The sequence below is a fragment of the Apteryx mantelli genome, chromosome 6 (genome assembly GCF_036417845.1).
Source record: "Apteryx mantelli isolate bAptMan1 chromosome 6, bAptMan1.hap1, whole genome shotgun sequence".
Classification (NCBI taxonomy): Eukaryota; Metazoa; Chordata; class Aves; order Apterygiformes; family Apterygidae; genus Apteryx; species Apteryx mantelli.
Window position 1 is genome coordinate 43,938,896 of NC_089983.1, and position 23,385 is coordinate 43,962,280.

Below are 23,385 nucleotides of genomic sequence, written 5' to 3' on the forward strand. Positions count from 1 at the left end.
TGTTCAGTAGCTTAACTGAGTATAAGGATGTAAATACTTCCCAGTCAATAGTGTGCCTTGTAATTAGTATTTAATTATTTTTTAGAGGAACCATGTTAAATTTACACTTTCTTTGAAATAAATCTGAGGCCAATTAAAAGAAACAGCAGAATGCAAATAATAATATAATTACATTTTATTAAAAACACAATGGAATGTAGGCATCAAAGGCCAGAAAATTCACTTTCTGACTTGAAAAAAATACTAAAGATAGGGGAACTGTAGTGTATTTTCAGGTAAGTAGTAAGTATTATACATGCACTACTCTTAACAAGTGTAATAGTTCTGTTATGAGGTATTGGATAACTTTTAAGTGTAGGAGCAAGATGAGACTCTCTTGAGACATGATCACCAAAATCCCTTCAATATGTTAAGATTCAGTCTGAGTGCTTTTCTCTGCCTTTTCTTTTTACTTTGCAGGCAGTTTTACACTTTATAGCACCTAGGTTATTTTGCAGACCTGACAGATTTTTAGAAAAATGGCAAAAATCCTTCTATTTAGGTTTGTCTGATTTAAGTTCACTTGCAAATCATTAAATAAGATTGATATGATTTCAGGTATGTGTTTGTATCCTCCAAAACCAAAAAACCAGCACTGTTGGGTTTAATTTTGATTTTTGTTCTGTTCCCAAATGACTAGCTATGCTACTGCCTATAGTACCTGGTACTGCAAATGGAAACTACTTGCTAAATGTATTTCCCGGAGTAATTTAGAACTTGATGCGCATGAGGTGCCTTTTCGGCTATTAGGTGCCTTTTCTGCTATTAGGTGCTCTGTTCATGAAGCAGCACCCTGCGGGACCTATTTTTGTGGTACATATACTATAATATAGAGTCAGTTCCTCCATTTCAGACTCCTATTAAGAGTATGCTCTTATTTCCATAGTATTTATCTGCACTGTTTTATCACCTCAGATGATGATTCAGCTGCTTCCCAGTGCAGTTTATTCCATTGACTAATTGCTCTATTAAGGATGTTTTCCTCTTATCTAACTTGACTTTTTTCCTATTAGATTATTGTTCCTTTATGATCACTTTTATATTCATTTGTGCAAGTGAAATTAAATATTCATATTTCCTCAGGCTTTGGGATGCATTTTACTGCTCCAAAAATGTCACCGGCCTGCCTGTAATTTGGGATTTTATGGGACATTGGAAAGTACCAGGTCTCTTTCTCCAAGTCTCCTGAGAGCGGCCAGTCCTCGGGAACAGCCGATAGCTATTTACTTGTTAAAATATGCCGGAATATATTGGTCTGGAGCTTGATCTTGGTGTTGGGACAGATCCACGGCGGGAGCATTGTGCTGTTGGTCAGCCTCTGAGGTGGGCAACCAGCATGTCTTGCAGGAAGGCGCTGTGATTATGGCTCCGCGCTCTCTTCCGCAGGTCACTGGGGCCGGTGCGTGGGCGACTGCGGGGCAGGCGGCGTTCGGAGCCGGGCCGTGTGGTGCACCCACGCCGAAGGCTGGGCGACGCACCACGCCAACTGCGAGCCGACGGACAAACCCGAGGACCAGCGGCGGTGTTTCAAAGTGTGCGACTGGCACCTCGAGCTGTTCGCGTGGGAGGTTTCCGCGTGGAACGTCTGCGCGCTTGCCCCCTCAGCTCGCGGCGAAGCCGGGGCCCGGCCCTCGGCTTGCGTCACCGCCCAGCACGGGCTGCAGCGCAGGAGCGTCCGCTGCGTGCAGAAGCTCAACCGGACGCTCGTTGCCAGCGAGATCTGCGAGCATTTCACGCCGCAGCCGCCGACGGAGCAAGCCTGCCTGATACCGTGTCCGCGGGACTGCGTCGTGTCGGAGTTCTCCGGGTGGTCTGAGTGCAGCGCGCGCTGCGCGAAAAGCTTGCAGCACAGGACTCGCGCCGTCATCTCGCCTCCCCTCTATGGGGGCTCGCGGTGCCCCAACCTCACCGAAGCGAGGAGCTGCGCCCCCGCTACGTGCGCCCTGGGGGAAGAGGACTACACCTACAGCCTCCGAGTCGGGGCATGGGGCCAATGCCGGCTGCCTCACCCCAAAGAAGTCGGCCTGGCTGGAAGAGCTATGCTGGATTTCGGGTCGGAGTCTGGGGAGCGAAGTGCGGTCAGACTCCAAGGTTACAAACCGCACCTGCATTCGAGCCCGGCGGACGTGGAGATCGGGTACCAAACCAGGCAGGTCAGGTGCGTCAGGAGCGACGGGAAGAATGCTGCGTTGAGGTAAGGGTAGTTTTACACTTTGCGTTTTAGTTTATCCCAAACAGATTTGTTTTACAGATAGCTTGTTCTGCATGGCAAGGCAACAGCAAAAGCATGCACGTTTTTGAGTTCTAAATGCAGATTTTAATGTGTGGGTGTTTTATGGTCTTTTTTGATTTAATTCCCTTCTTGTAAAGCTAGTGTTTGCTGAATATTTTGCTTACTTCTATGATTTGTTAGTTTAATTCATTAGTTTAATTAATTTTTAATATTTCTCTTCTAATTTTTGTTGTTTTGAGGAAACATTGAGGAAATGGAAGTTCATTTATATATAAATTTCTTTCCACAGTTACTGGGCCCTGGCTGTGCATGAACAGCATTCTTTTTCAATGTTGTACTGCTTATATTTGGCTGAAGAGGCTAAAATTGCATCAACTTAAACTCCTTTATTCTTAAAAATCAAAAGTGAATAAAATAAGTATGTTGAAAAGTTTGGCCACACAAATTGACTAGAAAATAGTTCTTAAAAAGTTAGATCAGGGAGCAAAAGCCTGGTTATCTCCTGCCTACTGATGGGCCTTCACATCTGCGTGTATCTCTCATGGGTGCTGATACTGGATACGCAGATCTGTGGCTTGTGTTTCTTTCTTTGATAAGGTGGTTGTTGATATCTATCCTCATGTGTTTTATCTAATAATTTCTCTTAGTCTGTGTAGGATGGTTTGCTGTAATTTGAATGTGAAGGTAACAATAATATACAGCAAAAATTTGAAGGATTTATTCTCTCTGTTTCTTGTATTTAAATTCAAACTGTCTAAGCTCTGCCATTTAACTTCCAGATTGAATGTGAGCAGGTGCCAGGAGCTATAGGTTACTGAGAAGCTGATTTAGTTCTGAGCAATTCAGGAGCCAGGATTTTTGAAGAACTTTTAATGTTCTATTTTTCAATAATATTAGAAGTTCTTCAAAAATCCTGCTCCTGAATTTTGCGGAAATCAATCTGTTTCGCAGTAATCTGTAGCTCCTGGCACCTGCTCAAATTCCAGTTGCAGAGATAAGGGGCTGTTTTGTGTCCAATGCTCTACTCCTGCCAGTGTTGGTGGTGGTTTTGCACACCTACTGAGGTGAAAAAATATGCATTCTAGCCTTTTGCTTACTTCCTCCTATGAAACCTGTAGGAAAGTACAGTTTTATTTTATTGGCTGGAAAAAAAGTCAAGATTTCTGAACTGTTCCAGCAGTTTCTAGCGTCTTTACTATATTACCCAGCTCTAAATATATGCTGATTCTGAGTATACAGATTTTATGCTCGTGTAGCTGCTTGACTTTAATGGAGTTACTTGTGATTTATGTGGGTGTGAGATCAGAGTCAGGTTTATGTTCGCTAACAGTTATTAGCTATTTTGCCCGCTTTTGCGTATCATTCCTTCCCGGATGCTACAGACGGAGAGGACGGAGTTGGTTTGAACGTTACGAGCCCCGCGGTGCCCTGCGCGCAGCACGCTCGCCCGGAGAGGGGGGAAGCAGGGGAGCCGCCTTCGCTCTTCGCTTCGCTCCCGTGGCAGAGCCGCACGTGCGGCCTCTGGATGACCGCGCAGAAGGTCCCGGCAGCTTTCGTTTTAGCGACTCCGCCTGCGGTCAGACTTCCCCGGTCCTGCCTGCTTTTTGGGCGAACCAGCCCGTTTTGTGGCCGCGTACAGCCCCGCTGGCCCCCCGCTCGCAGACCTTCTGGGCTGGGGCTCTGTCGCGGGTTGGTGGCAGCAGAGAGCTGACGCTAACCCGTTATTTACTGTTTCTAAGCCCAAATACAGTTGGAAACTTTACTGATTTTGCAGGGGACAGAAGGTCAGGTTATTTTATACAGCCCGGTTTGTCACACGCTTTTCTTCTTTCTCTCTCCTTTCTTTCCTTCTCTTTCTTCTTCTTTTTTTTTTTTTTTCTTTTTAAACCATGTTATTAATGGTCACCAGGCAGCCTGAACTTGGAAACCTGAAATCCAAAGTTATACTGCATGGTTAGTGCCAGGGCTAGAGTGTCACCGATACAAAATATCTGTGACAACAGCTCCCTTAAAACATCCTGTGTTAATGTCACCCTCCTTTTATTGTGCAACATATTTGCTGGTGTTCTTTGGAAGAATGGACCAGATCTTGCAGCTGTCTCTTTACAAGAGTGATGATATTTTGGCTACTGATAAGGAAGAGTAAATGCATTTGCATAACCCTGAAGCAGAGTTTGGCAGGCAGCCAAAAGTCTGCTGTAAAACTGGCAAGAAATGCTTTATTTGTGCTTTTTCTTTTTTCTGGCTGAGGTTTCAAGTTTAGAGTAGGGCCAACACTGTTGGATAAGTACCGATGAGAGATACAAATTAAATTTGTGGAAAACTGAGGCAAGAGAGAGAAATATCTCGGGATGTGTTTTAACTGAAGTCTCTGAACTGCATAATCGGGAGGATCTGTCCGGCTTTTCCCGCCATCGTTAGTTCTGCTGCTGCCTAATTGTTAAAGGAGAGCGGCAGTAAGGGGAGCGATCAGGCAGCGGTCAAAGGCCACGCGAGGGAAGTAAGCGCACCCTAAGCCCGTTGGCAGATTTTATAACGTAATGGCAAAGATGACTCTGCAGTGGTAACAAGTGGTATCTATCATCCAGTTTGTTCTTTATTATCAACGTTTTTGACTTCCTGTCCTCCAATAGCCCCGTGGAGGATTGGGTCATTCTGCTGGTGAGCAGAAATCTGCGTGTGTGCAACGGAGAGGGAACGCTGGGACAGTCCTGAGTGCCAAAGACCTTTCTTTTGCCAAAAACTGTACTTTGGTGGAAAGGGCGCAAGCTGTTTTTAGAGACTCAGAGACTGAGTGCGTTCTTCTAGATGCAGGATCACTGGCAGGAAATTCATTTTGGCTTCTCCGCTGAAAAGTTTGCAGTTCCTCTGAATTGCAAATGAGTATGGTTCATGCCTTCTCTTGTGAAATAGCTGGCAGATGCAGGAGACGGGCCTGAAATGTGTTTTTGGTTTTTCATCGATTCTTGCTGCGTTACCCAGTTGAGCCCAACTAAGAGAATCCGTTGGTTGTAGAGTGAGCTCTAGGTGGGAGCTGAAGAATCCTTTGCATTTAAAGGAAAACATTGTTTTCATTTAAATAATTGATTATATGAAGATCTCTGTGTCCGTATCAGCCATAAAGGTACAAGCCAAAATCCTAAGAATTTTAAAGGTAGAAATTGTAAATTAGAATTACTTTTAGAGGCCTACAGGTACATGGGAGATTGGACATACCTATTATATCAGGTAAACAGAAGTGGGGAATGTTTTGAGGAAATACATTGCAGTCTGGATGTCCTACATTTGTCAAAATGAATGGAAGAGAGGAAAAGGATGAGGAAAGGCCGAGATGCATCTTTATGTTTTGACAAACACTTTGAAACATTTGAACCACAATTGAACTTGAGCCAGGTTCCATTTTTGCTTGGAAATAATTTTGCTGTAGACATTTTCTATTTGTAAGAATAAAGAAAAGTTTGAATTTTGTTTTAAATCTCATCTCTCATTACAAAATCAAGCATAAACACTTCCATATGTTTAAAAAGTCTCTAAAAAGTCCCAAGAAATGTACATGCTAAAATTCCTCTGTGCCTTTTCATCATGTCACAGTTGTGAAAATCTACGGAATATAGAGACAAAGGCATTTGTGTTCTTTTTTTTTCTGTTTAGATTAGACACCTAAATCACGATTTAGTGCAATGAGTGCCTATAGCTAGGCATTTAAATCCTGATTAAGTCTATCTTGATTTTCACAAGTGATGAGGCTGCGCTACTAAGCACACTAAGAAGTTAAAGTCAGGAGCAAACAGTTTTAGGGTTTGTTTTTACATTTGGATTAGGAGTCTTTTTTAGATATGTGCTTTTTAAACTCCTAATTCCACGTGTAAGATGATGATGATATAAATGGAGTTAGATTTGGGATTCTGCTTTCTTTGCCTTTATGTGTGAGGTCAAATTCAGTCAAGGGGTAGACCATCCATCGAGGATAGCATTCATGTCTCCTGTTTGCTTGTGTAATTCGAACTCCCATTATCCATTTCCTAGGGGATTGCACTTAATCACTGTGCTACAGTACATTTTTAGGAAAAATTATTTGCAGTTGCTGCTGTTGACACTATTCTATTCTCTTGATGGGTTTAAAATTTTGCAGTACGAAGGCGGGAGCACTGCACAGAAATATGCGGTTTGGTGGCTATGATTCTGCTCTGGGAGAGAGGAGTTGTGTATTCACATTCCCCCAGCAGAAGCAGAAATGAGCCTAGGTGCTCGTTTTTGAAAACCAGTCCCTGAGCTATTGGATAAGAAGGGGATTTTATTTTCTAGTTCTTTTTTCTTTTTTTTCCTTTAATTTCCTTTGCTTTTATTAAAAGCATACAAAACAAATGAGCAATTACTGCTTTTTTTCATTGCAATAACGGTAACATTTTAAAAATATTGCCCAGTAAGAACTGGGCTTTTTTCTTCTGTTTTCAAATTGTGCTGAAAGCCAACCACTCCTATAGCCTTAAGATTTAAATGTCTGCCTAGGTAACACAAATATAAGTCTGTATTTATTTTTAATTGAAACAGGATGTGGCGCATTAAGTTTTGGAGACTGATTCATCGCCGATGCCAAAGCCCTGTGATCTCCCGACTCCCGTTTGCTTTGCTCGGTTGTGTGGCAGGCGAGCGCTCCCGGTCTTGCTTACCATCCTGTAGTGCTCGCAGAAGGGACGGGTGCTTTTTCTGCCAAGGAAGCCTCAGCTGTATGAATTTAATACATGACATCATCAGTCTCCAAAATGGCCCTGGCAGCTCTTGAGGGCCCTAAAATACATTCCAAATCCTTGCAAGTATGCCTCTTACACCGATTGCCAGCCTCCAAAGGGAAAAACGCGTTTGAATCCTGCTAGACACTGCAAGACTGCTTTCGTTATTAGACGGTAATGTTGTTAGCCAAGCAGAGAGAACACGCAGTTATCCTAGTGGCCTGAAAAGTTGGATAACTGATTAGGTTTCCTTTGGTTTAGTGCTTTTTTTTTTTTTTGTATGTGGCTTACTCCTCCTTCGGTGCACAGGCAGGCAAAGGGCTCTCTGGCACTTGGGTGACTTAGACTTTATCCTTCTGCTGTCTGCTAACTAACTGACCCGTCTTAAAGCGCAGGCAACAAAACGTACATTGTGAAAATTTTTTTATGGTTTTACAGTATCAGTCCAACCATGCAATGTAAAAAGTATCAACTGTGTGAGTACCTTATTATTTAACAGTCATCAGATTGACCCCCAAAAGGGAGACCTAACTTGATATATTAATGTGCAGAAAATCAGTTTACAAACAGCGCTTATGTAGTATCTCGCCTCCTCAAGGCTTCCTTCCTCTTCTCCTGTATACCCTGCTAATTTGGAAACTGCCACAGCAGTGCAAATATACACGTGGCTGGTGGACTCGGAGCAGCGAGTGGAAGGACAGTCTTGCGTGCCCAAGCTTTATCTGTACTAGGTTGCCCTAAATACATCTGTGACATGAAAGATTGTGTCTGAACTTGAACTTAGCATAAAAGGAAGCAGCGTGTTTTTACATTTGCTCTTTGTGTTGCTCGGTGTAACGATTAATTTGACTTCTGCGCTCTGAATGAATAGATACAATTTAATTAGATTCCCATTCTGTTAGGCCGTTTCATGTAATGCTCTCTCAAAAACACCTACTTGAGCAGAAGAAAAGCAGGATGGAAATTGCCAGCTCCACGTCTTGTTCACCTTAAAGCCAACAAAGTTATCTCTTTCACCTTTTGTGGCAGGAGCAGTGGAGGGATTTCTAGGGAAAGAAATAGGTATTCAGCCTTCTCATGCTTCAGAGGGTTTTGCAGATAGCAAGAAGAATTGTTGGGCAGAGATGTCTTTTGTGGCCAGTGTTGGCATGTGTCCATACATGCATATTGAGGGGTATTGTCTCGCTAAGAATTGGGGCTAGCAATATTAATTTAAAAGAAGACCCCAAAGCAGTTTTTAAAGACCTAATTTTCTTCAGTATTTCGGTAAAGATCAGGCCAGACTTCAATCTCATTTACAAGCAGTGCAGCCCCCAAAATGGAAATGGCTTTTCATAGTGATGTCTGAAGGTGAAGCTTAGATGACTCTTTTAAAATGTGACATTGGTTACCCTCTGTCCTATGCTCTTAGATTGGCTCTATCTACTTTTCTAGCATAATCAGGCCTATGATTTGCATTTACTAGAATTTTATCGACTCAAAATCTGTAATTCTTGTTTTTTGTCAACATGGTGGCACAAGCGACTCTCCTGATAACCCTGTTGAAGAAGTAGTAAAGGGAAATAAGGTTACAATTTGTATGTGACTCCACCTAACCTAATGTTACAAGCAGAAGATTTGGAATTACTGGGTTAGGACGAGTTCAGCTGTAGCGATTGTTCCTGCGCAGCCCTTGGTTCAACAGGATTGACATTTTGTACCAGAAACTGTTTTGCAATAAAGTATCAGTTGCATTTGATAATAGAGTCATGAGAAATCTTTTTTAGATTTAAACAAGAATAATTTTGTTCTGAGGCATCTATATCACAGGTTGTTTCTACTTTATGAAGATGTTAATTAGTATAAAATAAACCTTAGCAAATTCACCTTTACAGCACCTGTGATGAAGTGAGTTATTTTCTAGGTGAAGAAACTGAGACAAAAAGCGTGGAGTTAAACATTTTTTGTTTGGATGTATAGATTTAGGCCACTAAATGCTGTATTTTGTCAGGAATTGAGGGTCTAATCAGATTTGATCAGGTGTCAATGGGAATATTCCTGTTGACCTTTGTGAGAACTGGACCAATCTGTCAATTGGGAACAAACGGGCAAATGTCCTGTGTCTCCTCTGCTTCCCATAGGAAGCTGCCATGCGACTGGCTCCTGAAATGTTACCTGTGCTACAGCACTCTTAAATGTGCTGAAAAAAATACTTTTTCCTTTATAAGAAGTCAGACCCTTCACGTTAGGTTTAGCTGCTTCTTCTACAGCTGTTTCTGCTTTTTACGCTCTGCCTGGTGAAATTTTTTTTTTTCTTGTGACTAGAGCTGGTCTACAGACTCTACCACCTTTGGCTTATTAAAGTTCCTCCCCAGAATTTATTTTTCAGGACTTAAAAAATGGATTACACTTATGCTTTAAAACTGTTCCTGTCCATACTTCTCAAGTATGTCTTTGCATTAATAAATACTCCTTGTGCCTCAGACATTGCCCAAAGAGACAGTCTTTCCTGAGCGTACTGTAGTCTAAAAAGGTCTTTCTGCAGTCCGTACTACCCTGCCTGCCGTCCCTTCCTTCTGCGCTCTTCTCCTCTGGACTGGCAACTTTGCACTGGACTCCTGTTATCCAGGCCTGGAGCCCCGTCTCTTGCCGGGTGTCCAACCTGCACCCTCTGGAGGTGATGCTGATTCCTTTGAAAATCTGTAAAAAAGACTGTAAACAATTTTTTGAAGCACATAAAGCTTAGTGAATAGATGTGCCCCAGCATTTTTTCTTTAGAGAAAGTTTGCTTTTTCTGTGTTATAAGTAATATTAAGTGAGCTAAACAACTGGTTCTTTGGCACCAGCGCTACATTTCACACCTTTTAAGTGTAGATATATTTCTTCCTTGCAGTTGGTAAAAGCCTGACTGTGAGCAGCTGGGGGCTGGAGAACAAGACAAATTTAAAGAAAGTTCACACTGAGTTCATGTGCGGTTCTAGTTTCTGAGACTGGTTTGCATCATCAGCATAATGCTGGGCAGAAATTGGGGGCTCCTAGTTCTTTTTCTCCTGGTAGCTCCTTTCTTCTGGCCTTCCCTTGTGGCGCTCCAGTGCCGTCTCTGCTTGTTCGCATCCCACTCCTCTTCCAGCCTCTCCTTCCCAGCTCTCTGTTGCCTCGGTTATCGAAGATTTTGAGAGACAAAGAAAGGTTTTTCTCCAGTTTGGGGAGCTTATTGGTGACTATGGGGTCAATGACAGGTTGTGATGAAGTGGAGCAAAGGAGCAGTGTTTCTGCGTGTTCACTTCCAGTGCGTGCGGGGCAGAAGGGAGCAATTTCAGACCTGCGCAGCTCTGGCCGATGCTGCGATGAAGGATCAAGGAAGGACAGTGGCCTTAGCCTTGAGTTTGTCTCCTCCCGGAAGTCCTTGCCACATGCAACTACTTTTATATATTTTGAAAAGCTGTTGTAACTTTGGGACTGTATCTTTTTTTATTTTATTCTGGGACTTTGTTCTGTTGTGCCTTGATATCAAACTGACCTCTACAGTAGTGAGCTCTTAAAGGTTGGTTTTCCATTGCCTTGAGCCTTGTGCGGTGTTTTGATCTCGTACAAAATGAATGAGAGCTGTGCCTGGTGTAAGCAGGGGGAACTGAGGCCAAAAATACAAGCACGGTTGCAACCTTCCAGACTCTTCCATCGTTTGTTAGGTCTGAAAGCACTGAGACCTTCTTTGGTTGCGTTCGTTCGATAACAGAATGCAAAACCAGACATAACCAACACATTTTTTGTTGGTAGGTGCCTCTGTTTCTTTTTGTGATTTTTCAGAAACAAGCAGCTGCAGGCCTCCGTTAGGGAGATGTTGAACTCTTCCTTTTCCAGTGGAGCAGAGCTACTCAGCAGGCAGCGCTGGGACACCCGGCCTCGGGGCCTGTGGCTATATAGCCCAATGCGTAGGGCGATGAGAACTGACATCAGTGACAGCAGTTCTTCTGGGCTCTGGTTTTGTTGTTGATGCTGGATAAACTATGAAATTCTGATTCTGCTCACGCGCAGGTGCAAGTGTAGTGCCTTTTGTGTCCCTTTTAACTTGAGGTGAATCAGACATTATTTGGAAAGTACTCAGCATGCAAAATTGCACCGAAACTTTCTGAAAATGCAGTATATTCACTGTATTACAGCTCCTCTTACTTTCATTGTATTGATATTGATGCAGTTCTTCTGACTTACCAAAGTGACCCTCAATTTCCTCTAGTGTGAGTGAGACCAGACCCTGACAGGGTGTTTGTGGGTTTGGGTTGAAAAATTAAAATCTGGTAATCAAGACCTCCTCGGCTCTTCTGCTGTTTTCTTATCACAGCCTTTGTGTGCAAGAAACCATCCCTGAGACCTTGAAGTCGTGTGTCATGGCGAAGGACTGCGAGACGTCGGCGTGGTCTGCGTGGAGTCCCTGCTCAAGGACCTGCCGTGCGGGAGAGCTCTCCCCGGGTTTCCGGAGCAGGCACCGCAGCGTGAAGAGCGTCGCCCTGGGGGCTGGCAAGGGCTGTCCCGAGCTAGAAGAGAAGGAAGCGTGCAGCGTAGGAGGCGAACAACTGCAGCCTTGCCCCAGGTAGCGTGCGGGCTTTCACCAAAGTCTTCTGAAGCAGAACAGCTCCTGTTTCATTATTGCCTTGTGCCAAGCACAGCTGACTGGCTGTGTGTATGTATGTATGCGCATGTGTCGCATTTAATTCTTTCTATCTGTGTCTATAAAATCATTGATTTGGTAATTATTTACTATTATTAGTGGTATTACTTGTTGTTAATAATATTCTTGTGATTGTTGCTATTATGCGTTCTTGCAGCAACAATGATTACAGTTTTATATAGATATAAGTTTAAATTACAGATGCTATTAATAGGTTTATATTTTCATATTTTAAAAATTGAGGGCAGATCCTCTGGTTTTTTGAAAGAGCTTTCACACCGATTGCTGTTTGACAGAATTTCCTCAGCTGTGCAGAGACTGGGCAGGTCTCCATAGCTGTACTTTCACTGACTTTGAAAACATAATCTTTACTTCATGTTTCCCCTTCATCTCCCCATAAAAAAAATTTCAGTCTCCTTGAGGAAAATGGGAGCTGATCAGAGGTAACAGACCAGTCTTTACTCAGCTCCATTCCAGGCACTTCTTAAAATGAAGAAAACTTTGCAGTCCCTGAGTGCTTGCTTGGTTTACCGCAATCTTGGCTCTGGTGGAAGGTGAGGATCTCATTTCCTTTCTATCTGCAAATCCATGCCATTATGCTTGGTCAGGCTAGCGTAGAGAGGGCCTCATTTGCTTTGCAAAGAAGATAAAACTTTGCTTAATTTTTCATGTGAAATGTTCTGGGATTGACTGTAGAATGCTTCAAGACTGATAAAATTTTATATATGTGTAGATAAATCTCACTGTCTGTGAATGCATGTGTTTAATAGAAGGACTATGCAATGATCAAGTCATGAATTTCTGGAGCTTTGCTAGGTACTGCCAAAACCTTTGCTAACGCCCTTGCAAGATGCATTCCTTAGAAAGGCATAACCTGTAAAAGTGTCGCTATAATGTTGAGTTCATTCAAAATCAAATGCTGATCATTTTTGTGCACCCTGCTAGCAGAAGAGAGGAAGTACAAAAAAAAATCCTGTTGCTTGATTAGTTCCTATGAAAAAGCTCTTACAGCGTGATTTGTGCTCCTGCCCAAATGCATATCAATTTCAAAGACAATAGAGCGCGAGATTGTCTCGCTGATTTTTGTCCCCTGTGCGGGAGCATGGCTGCAGGTGACGCCTGATTGGGGTATGAGACGCCGGCTCATGGGTAATCAGGCAGGGAGCAGACACATGGCTGTCCCTAGCTCCTCAGCTTTTCGCTTTTTTGATCCTGCAGTGAATTAAAGTGTGAATGATCACAAGGGCTTGGTGCAGAGCCAGCAGAGCCCCCAAGGTGAGACTCTGCATACTGCTGATGGTTTTGTCATGGTGTCACTCTTGGTATAGACAGAAACCTGTTAGTCTGTCAGTATAGCATTGCTTTGCCAGAGTTTTCATGAGCGTACAAACTCCTAAACTTTTCTCACCCTGCCATGCCTGCGCACTTTCAGTCTTTCAGTCTTTCCAGCAAGGTATCTGTGTGAACTGGGATAAACTGTCTAATGAACTAGCCCAGAACAATTAACATTAGATGTACATGTTAAATATAGCCATTGAACCAGCAGTATTTCAAACTGTCTGTAGTATTTTGTTATTTCTAGGGTTTTACTGTTTGAAAATGCAGGTGATAGACTATGAACTTTACTCACTACATAGCTTTTAAAGAGAATTTTACAATAGTTGCCTAGGAAGTAAACTTCTAATTTAGCCACTCAGCGCTGCAGAAAGAGGCAGGAAGTGAAAAGCTGTGATGCTGCAGTATGTTTAGTGGGTCTACCTGATCTAACGCTCTGTGGGCCAGAGGGATTTTATGTTAACGAACAGAAGGCAAACATTTCTGAATATGTTATTTGTGTATCAGCAGCCAGTAAAGGATGTTACCTGTGCGTATTGCAGGCTACAGCCTGGTACTTGGGAATTGGTGACTGAGATGACAGAAGTAGTGCAGCCTCGACAGCAGTAGCTTTCAGCTGCAGAAGAATGCAGTGTTAATCCTTGTGACTTAACGTAGGAAGCCCCTGATACTCCTGTTCTTATTTGAGCATGTTCTTTTTACAGTGTAATACCTAGAAACGTTAAACTTTTCTCCCCTTGAATCGTACGTACCTCATTTGTTGCTTTGCTGAGGTTTACCAGACAGTTTTCTTTTTTCCCCTTATAAGAAGAAAATAAATTTAAGGAAACTCAGTATCAGAAATTAAAGGATTTCTCTTTCATTAGTGAGATCTCAACATAAGCCTGTCTGTCTGTCTTTCTGGCTTGAATTTGCCTTATCAGGTTAGTTTTAAAATCTTTAAGGTAGGTATCTTATTTACTTTCTCAGTTCACAAGAAGTTGCTCTAAGTCCTATAGACTGAAGAGACCAAGAGATTTCTTTATATTAGAAAGATACTGAACACTTATTTGTTGCATAGCTGTCACTGAGTCATCATTTTAAAAACAATGTATTATGTCATTTTATCCTTGATGTGCAGCTTTCATGTTCACTGGGAATAGATAGATTTTCCAGAATTATGTGTTTAAATCTTTCATTTTGGTTGTGGTTGCTATGTTACATGACAGGGATTTAGAGAAAAACCTCTTTGCTTTGTTGGAAATTCAAAGCTTTTCAGAAGCTAAATGGTGGAAAATGGGAAAGTTTTTAAGATCTGATATGAATGTGATGGTATCACTTTGCAAATGAGCCCCATTATGTACCCTAATTAAAGGTAGGGCATTAGTGTGACGCAGGGAAGACTTTAAAGGAAATGCACTGAATCATATAGCTGAGCTGCTAGTGTTGCACTTTGAGAGCAGCAGCAGCACCACTCGCCGTCCTTTGAACTGTAGTGAGCTTAAAGGCAGCGTTCATGTTACTGGGACCATAGGGCTTCGCTGCTGTTGGACACGCAGCAAGGATCTTGCCTGGGCTGGAAAGCCTGCTTCCCTCCCCTCAGGTGAGGAACCAGCCACGGCGAAGCTTTGCTGCTTCAGCCCAAGGCTGGGCATTTCTCATGCGGCCGCTCTGCAGATTGGTGCACGTTGTCTTAAACAGAGGCATAAAACTGTGTGTAGATTCTGGAAGTTCCCATTTTGGCCAACACTGTCTAACTAGCCCTCTAAGGAGTGGCGATGGGGTCTGTCGATCTTGGGAAGGTAGCGAGACTTCCTGTAACTCAGCTGGTGTTGTCAAAAAGTGGGGCAAGCCTATTGGGAAGCCAAAGGCAAAGATTGTGATTTTTTTAGCTCTAGAAGACAGTCTGTAGATAAACCCGGGTCACAGCTAGGACTATAAGTATATTGAGTTTGGGTCAAATAATCCAATTTTGGTAACCAGGTAATCTAATATTGGTGAGTAATAAATGAGATGTTAAATCTATTGGTGTGAAAATTGTCATCAGCCACGTTTTTGCCATAGGGATTGCAAGCGTGCACTGAACCTGACCATCTTTGATGATCCAAATGTATAATGTCCTTTTCACTTCCTGAATTGTTGTGCTCGTCATCCTCTAGGGAAAGTGAATGAGGTTTCTGAATGGTACAGCCCCTGTCTTAATGCCGATGTAGTACAACCCTAAGGAGGTCAGTGGTTTTTAGCTTTTGCCTTCAGTTCCTGTTCAGTTGGCCTCCTCCTCAAGGATATGGCTTTGTAGTCCCCTATCTCCAAGGCTTGTGGTTCCACACCTTCTCCACCGTGATCCAGCAAGATGGGTGATGTCCTCGCGTGCAGACTATCCAGAGTTGCATTGGTGTTTTTGGTCATCTTCCTTCAACTGGAGAAATCACAGTCAGGTGGCAAAACCACTGTGGATGTTGCTAATCATTTGTGAATACTGGCTTAAGGCCACTGAATTTAGAAAGAACCAGGCATTTGCCAGCCACTGATCTCCATTCTTCACTAATTACTATTAACAAGCTTCTGATTAAAATTAAACAGAGATTATGCAGTCAGTCTTAGTAATGTTAACTGTGTTTATGATAGGTCATGGATGGGCAAAGTAATAGGAAGTATCAGCTGCTCTGCTTAAAAGCCTACAAAGATTCTGCTGCAAAACAGTGACTGAGGTCGCTGTTTCCTCCCGCAAAGATCTTTCCTTAGGTTTTGCACTCAGTGGGGTAACAGCATGTCAGATATGTTTCCAGTGTAGTTGCTTGTTAAAGACCATGAGAATGCGTACCTTTTAAGCAGCTAATACTTATGACCAGAATTTGGTTTTTTTGAAACTCCACACAGTTGAGTGCATGTCCAACTGGGAACAAGCAGGATGGTTGGTACAGATTTAGGCTGGAGAGCTGCCCACAGAAGAGCAGGCACCGACTCTGGCACCTGAGAGCTGTTCATTAAGTATTGCTCTGCAGCGGTGTAGCGGAGTATCCACTTACTCTGTGAAGAAATCTAAAGGGATTTTTTTAGATTCAGAGGCTGATGAGGTTTAATTATCTCTGAGCTCAGATTTAGTTACTTTGCATAATTTTAATCACTGATGGCCTAATTTTCGTAGGTGTTAACTCCCACAGTTCACACTGAATAGAAGGAGCAGGTGCTCACACCTTCAAAAATGAGTCTTTAGGGTCCGGAATTCACAGCTGACTACCTAAGCTAGATATTGATAATGAATCTTTCCTTAGTTACTTAATTATTGTTTTAAGAAATACTTCCCTGAAACAAGTGTTTCCATGACTGAGGAAAGATGTATGTGCTATATATTTAGACTTCCAGTTTTGAAAATACAGACCTGAAAAGTATGGTGTCCTAAAGGGCTGCGGAGGAGGAATTTTGTTCACCTAGGACTTGAGGAGGAGCAGCTTTCTTTGCCTACCTGAGAACTGGCGGGCTGCGTTAACTCCGCATGCTCAAAACATGCGATGAGGAGTTCCACAGAGGAAAGAATTCGTGGCTGTGCTTTATATGTTGTGGGAGTTCAATTATTTCATGCTTGTCGTGTAAAATGTGTATTTTCTCTGCTGGTAATAAACCCTGTGAATGTATCCAGATTTGTATTATTTAAGAGAGCATGACAGCTCATCTGAAAAGTACCTGTAAATTAAAAGTAATTGGCAGTATTCACAAACATTTTCTATGAGTATATAACAAAATTCATAAGCGTTTGTGGTAGAAATTATTCTTACGCCTGTATTTGCAACATAAGATGTTACACGAACGTTGATGTGTGCTCAGGCAAACCAGTGTATTTATTTTTCATATAGTTTTGAGATGCATGTTTCTTTGCCGTAGCTGTAGTCCTGTAGTCAGGCAACAGATATTTGCTATGGAGAATGAACAACATTACAAGACGGAAGTCGTCTTCCATAGATTTATCCAGTTGTGCTTGAGCTTACAGCGATCAGTCATCAGGCCAGCAAACATACGGCGTTTCAACAACCTGTGGAACTGATGTAAGAAGATAGAGCCTTTGTTTTGAGGAAAGAAGGAAATTATTTTGCACATACTATAACAGTAAAAACTATATGGAAAGAGTAAACTATGCAATATAGAAAAGCTAAGATATAAGGCAGCAGAAATGTAAAGAGATTGGTTAACAAAACATTTCCTAAGATTTGAAGTCAGGAAGCTGAAGGAAGACTTTGTGCTCTTATTTCCTGGACTGATACTGTGACCTGTTAATCAAAATGAATTATATCTGTGAAAACTGCTGTATTAGAAATATGCCCTCCATTTCGAGGCATGACAGTTTTCCCTTTCCTTGATGCATAATACTATTTTCCTTGTAGTTTTAATATGTTCTTCCTGGCACTTAAGCCAGGATGTACCAATGACAGTTGTTTATATAGCATTCACATATTTGTGCCCAAGAACGTTATCCTTTCTTGAAAACCATTTATGTTCTTTTGAGGTGAGCTGAATATAGAACAAAATTTTTTTGCTAGATCTTGCTATATATCACAACTTATAGAAAGAAAAATGTGAGAACTAAATTACTTTAGTCAATTCCTTGAAAGAATTAGTAATACCCTGGGTCTTTATAAAGCTGTCACCTATAGAAAAACTGCCCAGTGCTTGGAACTCCATTAATGTATGTAGGGTTTTAGCTATTAAGTGCACTTCAGAATGAGATGTTTAGTTATTGGCCAAGAGAGGTGGTTTTAGTGGTTTGAGCACAGGGTACAGAATTAGTTTTCACACTTAATCAAACCTCTTAATCTTTGTTCCTCTTTTTTGTACCCTCCTCAAAAGATGTTGTCATGATGATTTAGTGTTTTAGGATGCTTTGGAGATTAGTACTATGTGAGAAGTTTTACAAGTATTACTAACAAATGACAAATATTTAACAGTCATAAATTTAACATTTAACATGTTTCCAAACAGTCTGTGTCTCAAACAGGGAAGTGTTACTGCAATGAATAAAGCAATTTGTGTTCTGAAGAATTCCAGTTTTGTCATCTCATAAGCTACCCCTCCCTCACTCTGTTGTCTTTTCAAAAACTCTTGTTTTACTGACTTTCTTTTACTTCCCAAGGTTTTCATGGAGGACTTCCGAATGGAAAACTTGCCAAGTGTCTCTCCTCCTTGACCAGCAGGACCCTCGCCACCGCAAGCACGTAGCCCTTTGTGGAGGCGGCATACAGATGCGGGAAGTATACTGTGTCCAGATCGCCTTAGAATTTGGGATGCACAAACTGAAGGAAGGTACGTGCTCAGAGTCATTCTGAAATGTCTGGCACAAGCAGCTGTGACTGAGAAGCAAAAAAATACCGTAATATGCAGTCTTGAGGCGGTTAGGTTAGCTGATGCCATCGTTGTAGCGGTGGTCGCCGATGAAGGTGTTTCTGGGTGCCTGAAGAAGCAGGAGGGCTGCATGGCTCTGCGCAGGTTCCTTGCTTGTCCTGGGACCGCCAGGAGCCAGAGCTTTCTAGAGGTGAGCCCCTGCCAGTTCTGTAGGTGTATTCATATTGGGGGGGGGTTGGAGGATGGAGAAGGAGCTAGATTTTGTTTTCCAGTCCTCCTTGTAATTGAGTTTCCTTCCTGTCTCATATATCAGGTAGCCCAGCCCCCTGGTAGCTGAATCCATTTATCTGTATTTTTACATGTTTTAGAGTAAAAAATAACATGTCACACTCCATTCCGGATATGGCTTTAGCCTCTGCTTCAAATTGATACACAATCTTTCTTGTGATTTGAAGGGGAAAGCCAAAATAATATTGTCACAACTTCTGAGCAGACAGACAGTTTTTGGACTCTGGAAGTGAGTTATATTCCTTTTAGAAGAATAATGAGTAGATACAGATGCGTGATGAATAATTCATCTTAGTCTATTTTATTTACTGTATGTAGTGCTCCTGCAGAATATGCTTTTGAGCAGAGATGGTAAGATAATAAGAACACAACATCATCCCTTAGATTTATTTGCTTACAAAGCCAAAGCAAATGTTTCCTTGGGCACACTGTGTGCGCTAGCATCCTGCACAGGCACTAAGATTATAGAAAACCAGACTCGTTTTAATCTCTATTCAGTCCATGCGTAGTTGCTGCTTCACCTGTTCCAAACATCTGGTGCTACCTTGCTCTCCTACCACGAAAAAGACTCCACTGTTCTACATAAGCAAGCGATGCACATGCCTTCCCTAGTAAAAAAAAGCCTTCTCTTGGCGACAGGAGCCTAGCATTTCTTAACTGTCTTCATCCTTCTAACCACCTCTGTGATCCACGCAATCACTGTGTGGCCGGTCGGTGGGCAGTAAGCTTTAACTGTCTTGACTTTATTCACTTTTTTTTTATTCTTTATTTAGTATTGTGAGTTACTCTAGAAGACCAGTATCTGAAATTCTTAGACCAATGTAATTAGAAATAGAATTTGTGCTATATATTCAGTGTATGGTCACCTGTAGATTTTTCTTTTGTTCAAAATTCAGTACAGCTTAAAAATTGCAAGCCCTTTACTCACCAGAAAGAAAAAAGTTCTAATGGTTTCTTTTTTAAGGACAAATAAAAATTATTAGCAACTAAAAAAAACCCAAATATGCACAGCAATTGCACAAGGTATAAATTATTTCCACCATACCAAGGCAATACTGCTAATTTGCAGTAGACCTTAGAAAGTGAGAACCACATCTACCAACAGCATAGTGAGACACAAATACAAAGAGGGTAAAACCTAATGTCCTTCTCTACTGTCCCGTAATATTCAATGTCTCTCATTTTTTGGCTGATCAATTTTTGTTCTTTGAATAAATATGGAATGATGGCTTCTCTTGCCTCTTTTTTTGGTAGTCTGAACTGATAGAATAGTTTTATTCATCACTGGAGTACCTCACATTTTATTGAACCATTTTTTTTCAGTGCTGTGGAGAAGATGGGGAAGTTAATCCTTCTATGTTTAAGCTAATGTGGAGTCTAATAGCTACTAATGAAAATACAGTAGTTTTTCTTTCTTCATCTCAATGTCCTTAAAGGGATCCTTCAGTAAGCAGACAAGTGAGTCTAACAGGATATTGCTATTCATCACAGTGGATATACTTCTATTCAGAATTTGGACCTAAGCACAATGAGATATGTAAAAGAAGATTTTGTCCCATGGTCTCTCCAGCAGCATTCTTGAATAATATGTATTGAATTGATCTTGGAGAGAGGTACCATCTGTGAAGTATGTATATATATTGTTCCAAGCTCTTTTATTCCCACAGGATATCTCTCTCATTCTTTCATTTGATTAGTTTTCTCATCTATTTCTTCTTTTATTAAAATGTGTATATTTAGAATTGAGCCCCTGTTTTCCTGAGTCCCCATATGTCAGTTATTCAGAAGGTTAAGTCTACTTGAAATCTTTCTATTTTTGATTTATAGAATTCTGAATTGAAAATACTGGAAATGAACAACTTTCATCCTGGTATTATTTCAGAAATGTATTTATAAGATTTCATATCTTTCCCCCTGCAAAGAGGTGACCTAAGACATCCCTGCCGTGACCCAAGTCTAGTTAGTTACTGCTTAAGCGTTAGGGAGGAATTCCATACTTATAACATGGGTGATAAGTGGGAGGAACTTTTGAAAAGAGTGCAATGTGGTCTGAATGACCAGGTGAATTAAAAGTGTCTTAAGTCGTTTTTCAATTCAACATTAATCTAAGAAACCATTTTTGTACTATTCTTGTTTCATATCAATAAAAACTTGAAGTAATTTTCCCATACCTGCTTCAGCTGAGTTTATGATCTACTATTTGGAGGCTTTCTGCCTCTCTCCAAATCTGTGAATCGTTGTCTTCCAGTCTTTGAAGTCCTTTATAATATTGTTGCATTCAGAGACTCTTCCATATGTCTAGATGAAGCTGATGGGGAATGCTTGGTAAGTGTTTAAGGTGTTGTGTGATTCAGATATCTGTATCCCTGTATATATGGATAAGCCTATGTATAGAAACCTAGGTTTTGAGACAACACTATTTTTCATGTTATTCATGCTATTCCATCCAAGGAATCTACATTGCTATTCAGCTGCAAGACTTATGTTAATTTTACATAATGAGGTTTAAAAAGGTCCTTGTGTTTTTTCTTTAAGCATCTCATTGAAATTTTTAAACCAGAAAGGTAGTCATCTAATACTTGATTTATTGTCATTCGTTCAATATCCAGAGATAGAAGCAGCAAATGTATTTGAAATAATGTTGCTTTTAAGGAGGAAACAAGTTTTGCACAAAAAGCAGCATAGAATATATACAGTGAGTGACCCTGCATTACAGCCCCAGTCTGTCTTGTCTTCCCATCATCTGAGGATGCTCCCTGATCCCAGTGCCCAGAAGTCCCAAACCTAGAGAAAACTGTAGAAATAAATGGTGGTGGTTACCCTTGTTAGCACCTCTTTTTAAATGTTAATCTGTTCACATATCTAGAAGCTCTAGCACTTCAAAATAAAGCAGAAATGCAGATCCTCAGCTTATTTTCAAAGCTGGGTACTGCTAACATAGAATACATATATTTCATCCTTCTTCTGTAAGGGGATTTTTCTGGAGTAAGAGAAGATTTTGAGAGTGTTGATTTTATAAATATTATCTGAAATGTAATAATTTTAGATAATTATTCAAATAATTTTCCCACAAAAATTTGAGTAATGTGGATGAACATCACTAACTCATAATCCCCAGTGTACTTAAAAAAAATATATATATATATATACATATATATTTAAAAATAAGCATTTGGTAGAAGTATGGAAGAATATTATACAGCGATCACTTTATGCAGTCTCTCTCCTCATTTGGAGCTACAGCTGTCCTTGCTTCCTTACTCAATCACATTAAATATGTCCACTAATACAGGAATTAAAATTCTTTTAGAGTCTAGGGATTGTGTCTGTGTTTGTGTTCAAGTTGTTAAGGAACATATGAAGTGCCTACATGTAATCTTCAGGAATTTTTGCCTTCTGTTCTGGAAGCCAGGAAATATCCTTTTGTTTTTTAATTAAATTTTGCTTTTGGGATATTTCTAGAGATTATAACTCTTTATCTATAGTCTAGGGGATAGCATCCTTTACACAATTCTCCAGAAGTGTCATCTTTCTTATCTGAACTAGTTACCGGTCGTCCCTTGCTGTCTCTAGTGACTAGGATTGCCGTTTTCTCCATCTTTTCTGTAGCTTTCTAACTAGGGATCTGCCTGCCCTGTCATTCTTTCATAAGATTTGTGCTTTATATATCTTGACATTTTTTCCTTTTTTACTTCTTTGAATGAGATCCAATTTACCTCTCACTTTCAGAATTTTCTTATAAAGTTTTTGGAGCCTGTCTGCTTAAGTTTTAATTATAGGATTGAAAAGACCTTTGTGAAATGTTGTTCTTCCTTGAGCCTTTTTTTGTTTTCCCAGCATAGTAAACTTTGCTAATAAAATTTATCTTATATTACCACCTTGCCAACAACTCATTGCCTTTTCCAATCTTCTTAATCTTTGTTATTTTCCACCTGAAAATTCACATTTAATTCTCATACCTGTAAGAAGTTCTAGAAATTTGCTTAATATTTGTTTGCTTAATATTCGTCTCCATCATATCAGTCTCCATAATATTTGTTTATTTGTTCTTGGATTTTAATACCAGATATGTCAGTGAATGATCAAGTAGCTGATCACTCCTCCAGATACTGAGGTAACTCCATTTCCCTTAATATAAAAACCATGAAAAATATCATTCTAGAATAGTAAGCCTAATCCTTAAATATAGGCCCTTCATTATATAAATATTACTCAGGTTCTTTTTTTCTAGAATTTAATAGCTCTTCAAATGTTCCTCCTTATGCAATTCTCATCCCTCTTAACCCATCAAAGGCTGAATTATGATTTAATTGAAATCCCCCAACAAAATACGTTACCTCTCCATAACAAAGCATATTAAAATTCCTAGTAAACCATAGAAAAGAGATTTGACCCTGCTTAAAATGTATAGGGATAATTTTCCTTTAGGTGATTTTTGATTTGAGTGTATCTTCTTTCCATATTCATCATACTGTATTTTAAGACAAAAGAAATAGATGTATCTAATTAATGATATCTTTGACTTTTGCCGTTTTTGAGAGCGATGGAGTAGTTGTGCCTTATTTATTCTTAGATACCTTTTATTGTTACCTTGCAAATGTGTTTCTTGAAAAGGTCTTTTTTTATTACATTTTAATTCCTTTTTCCTATAAGAATTATGCAGCCTGTCAACTGTTGATCGACTTTATTTCTTGGCTTACTCATTCCACCATAGATCACCAGCCTATAGTCTTTTTTTTGTTTGTTTTGTTTTATTTTTAGGATTCCATCGAGTTCATCTTAGATCTGATTTTTTCATAAAC

At 40.7% G+C, this 23,385-nt stretch overlaps 1 protein-coding gene across 1 annotated transcript in view; it reads left to right on the forward strand.

Annotated features, from left to right (window-relative positions):
- The first annotated feature begins 1,276 nt into the window (after positions 1–1,276).
- THSD7B (thrombospondin type 1 domain containing 7B) overlaps positions 1,277–23,385 on the forward strand; it is a 219,498-nt gene continuing 197,389 nt past the window's right edge. Inside the window, exons 1-4 of the mRNA XM_067298639.1 lie at positions 1,277–1,349; positions 1,426–2,233; positions 11,321–11,569; positions 18,087–18,256. Coding sequence (XP_067154740.1) covers positions 1,277–1,349; positions 1,426–2,233; positions 11,321–11,569; positions 18,087–18,256 — 1,300 coding nt within the window. The remainder of the gene's footprint in view (positions 1,350–1,425; positions 2,234–11,320; positions 11,570–18,086; positions 18,257–23,385) is intronic.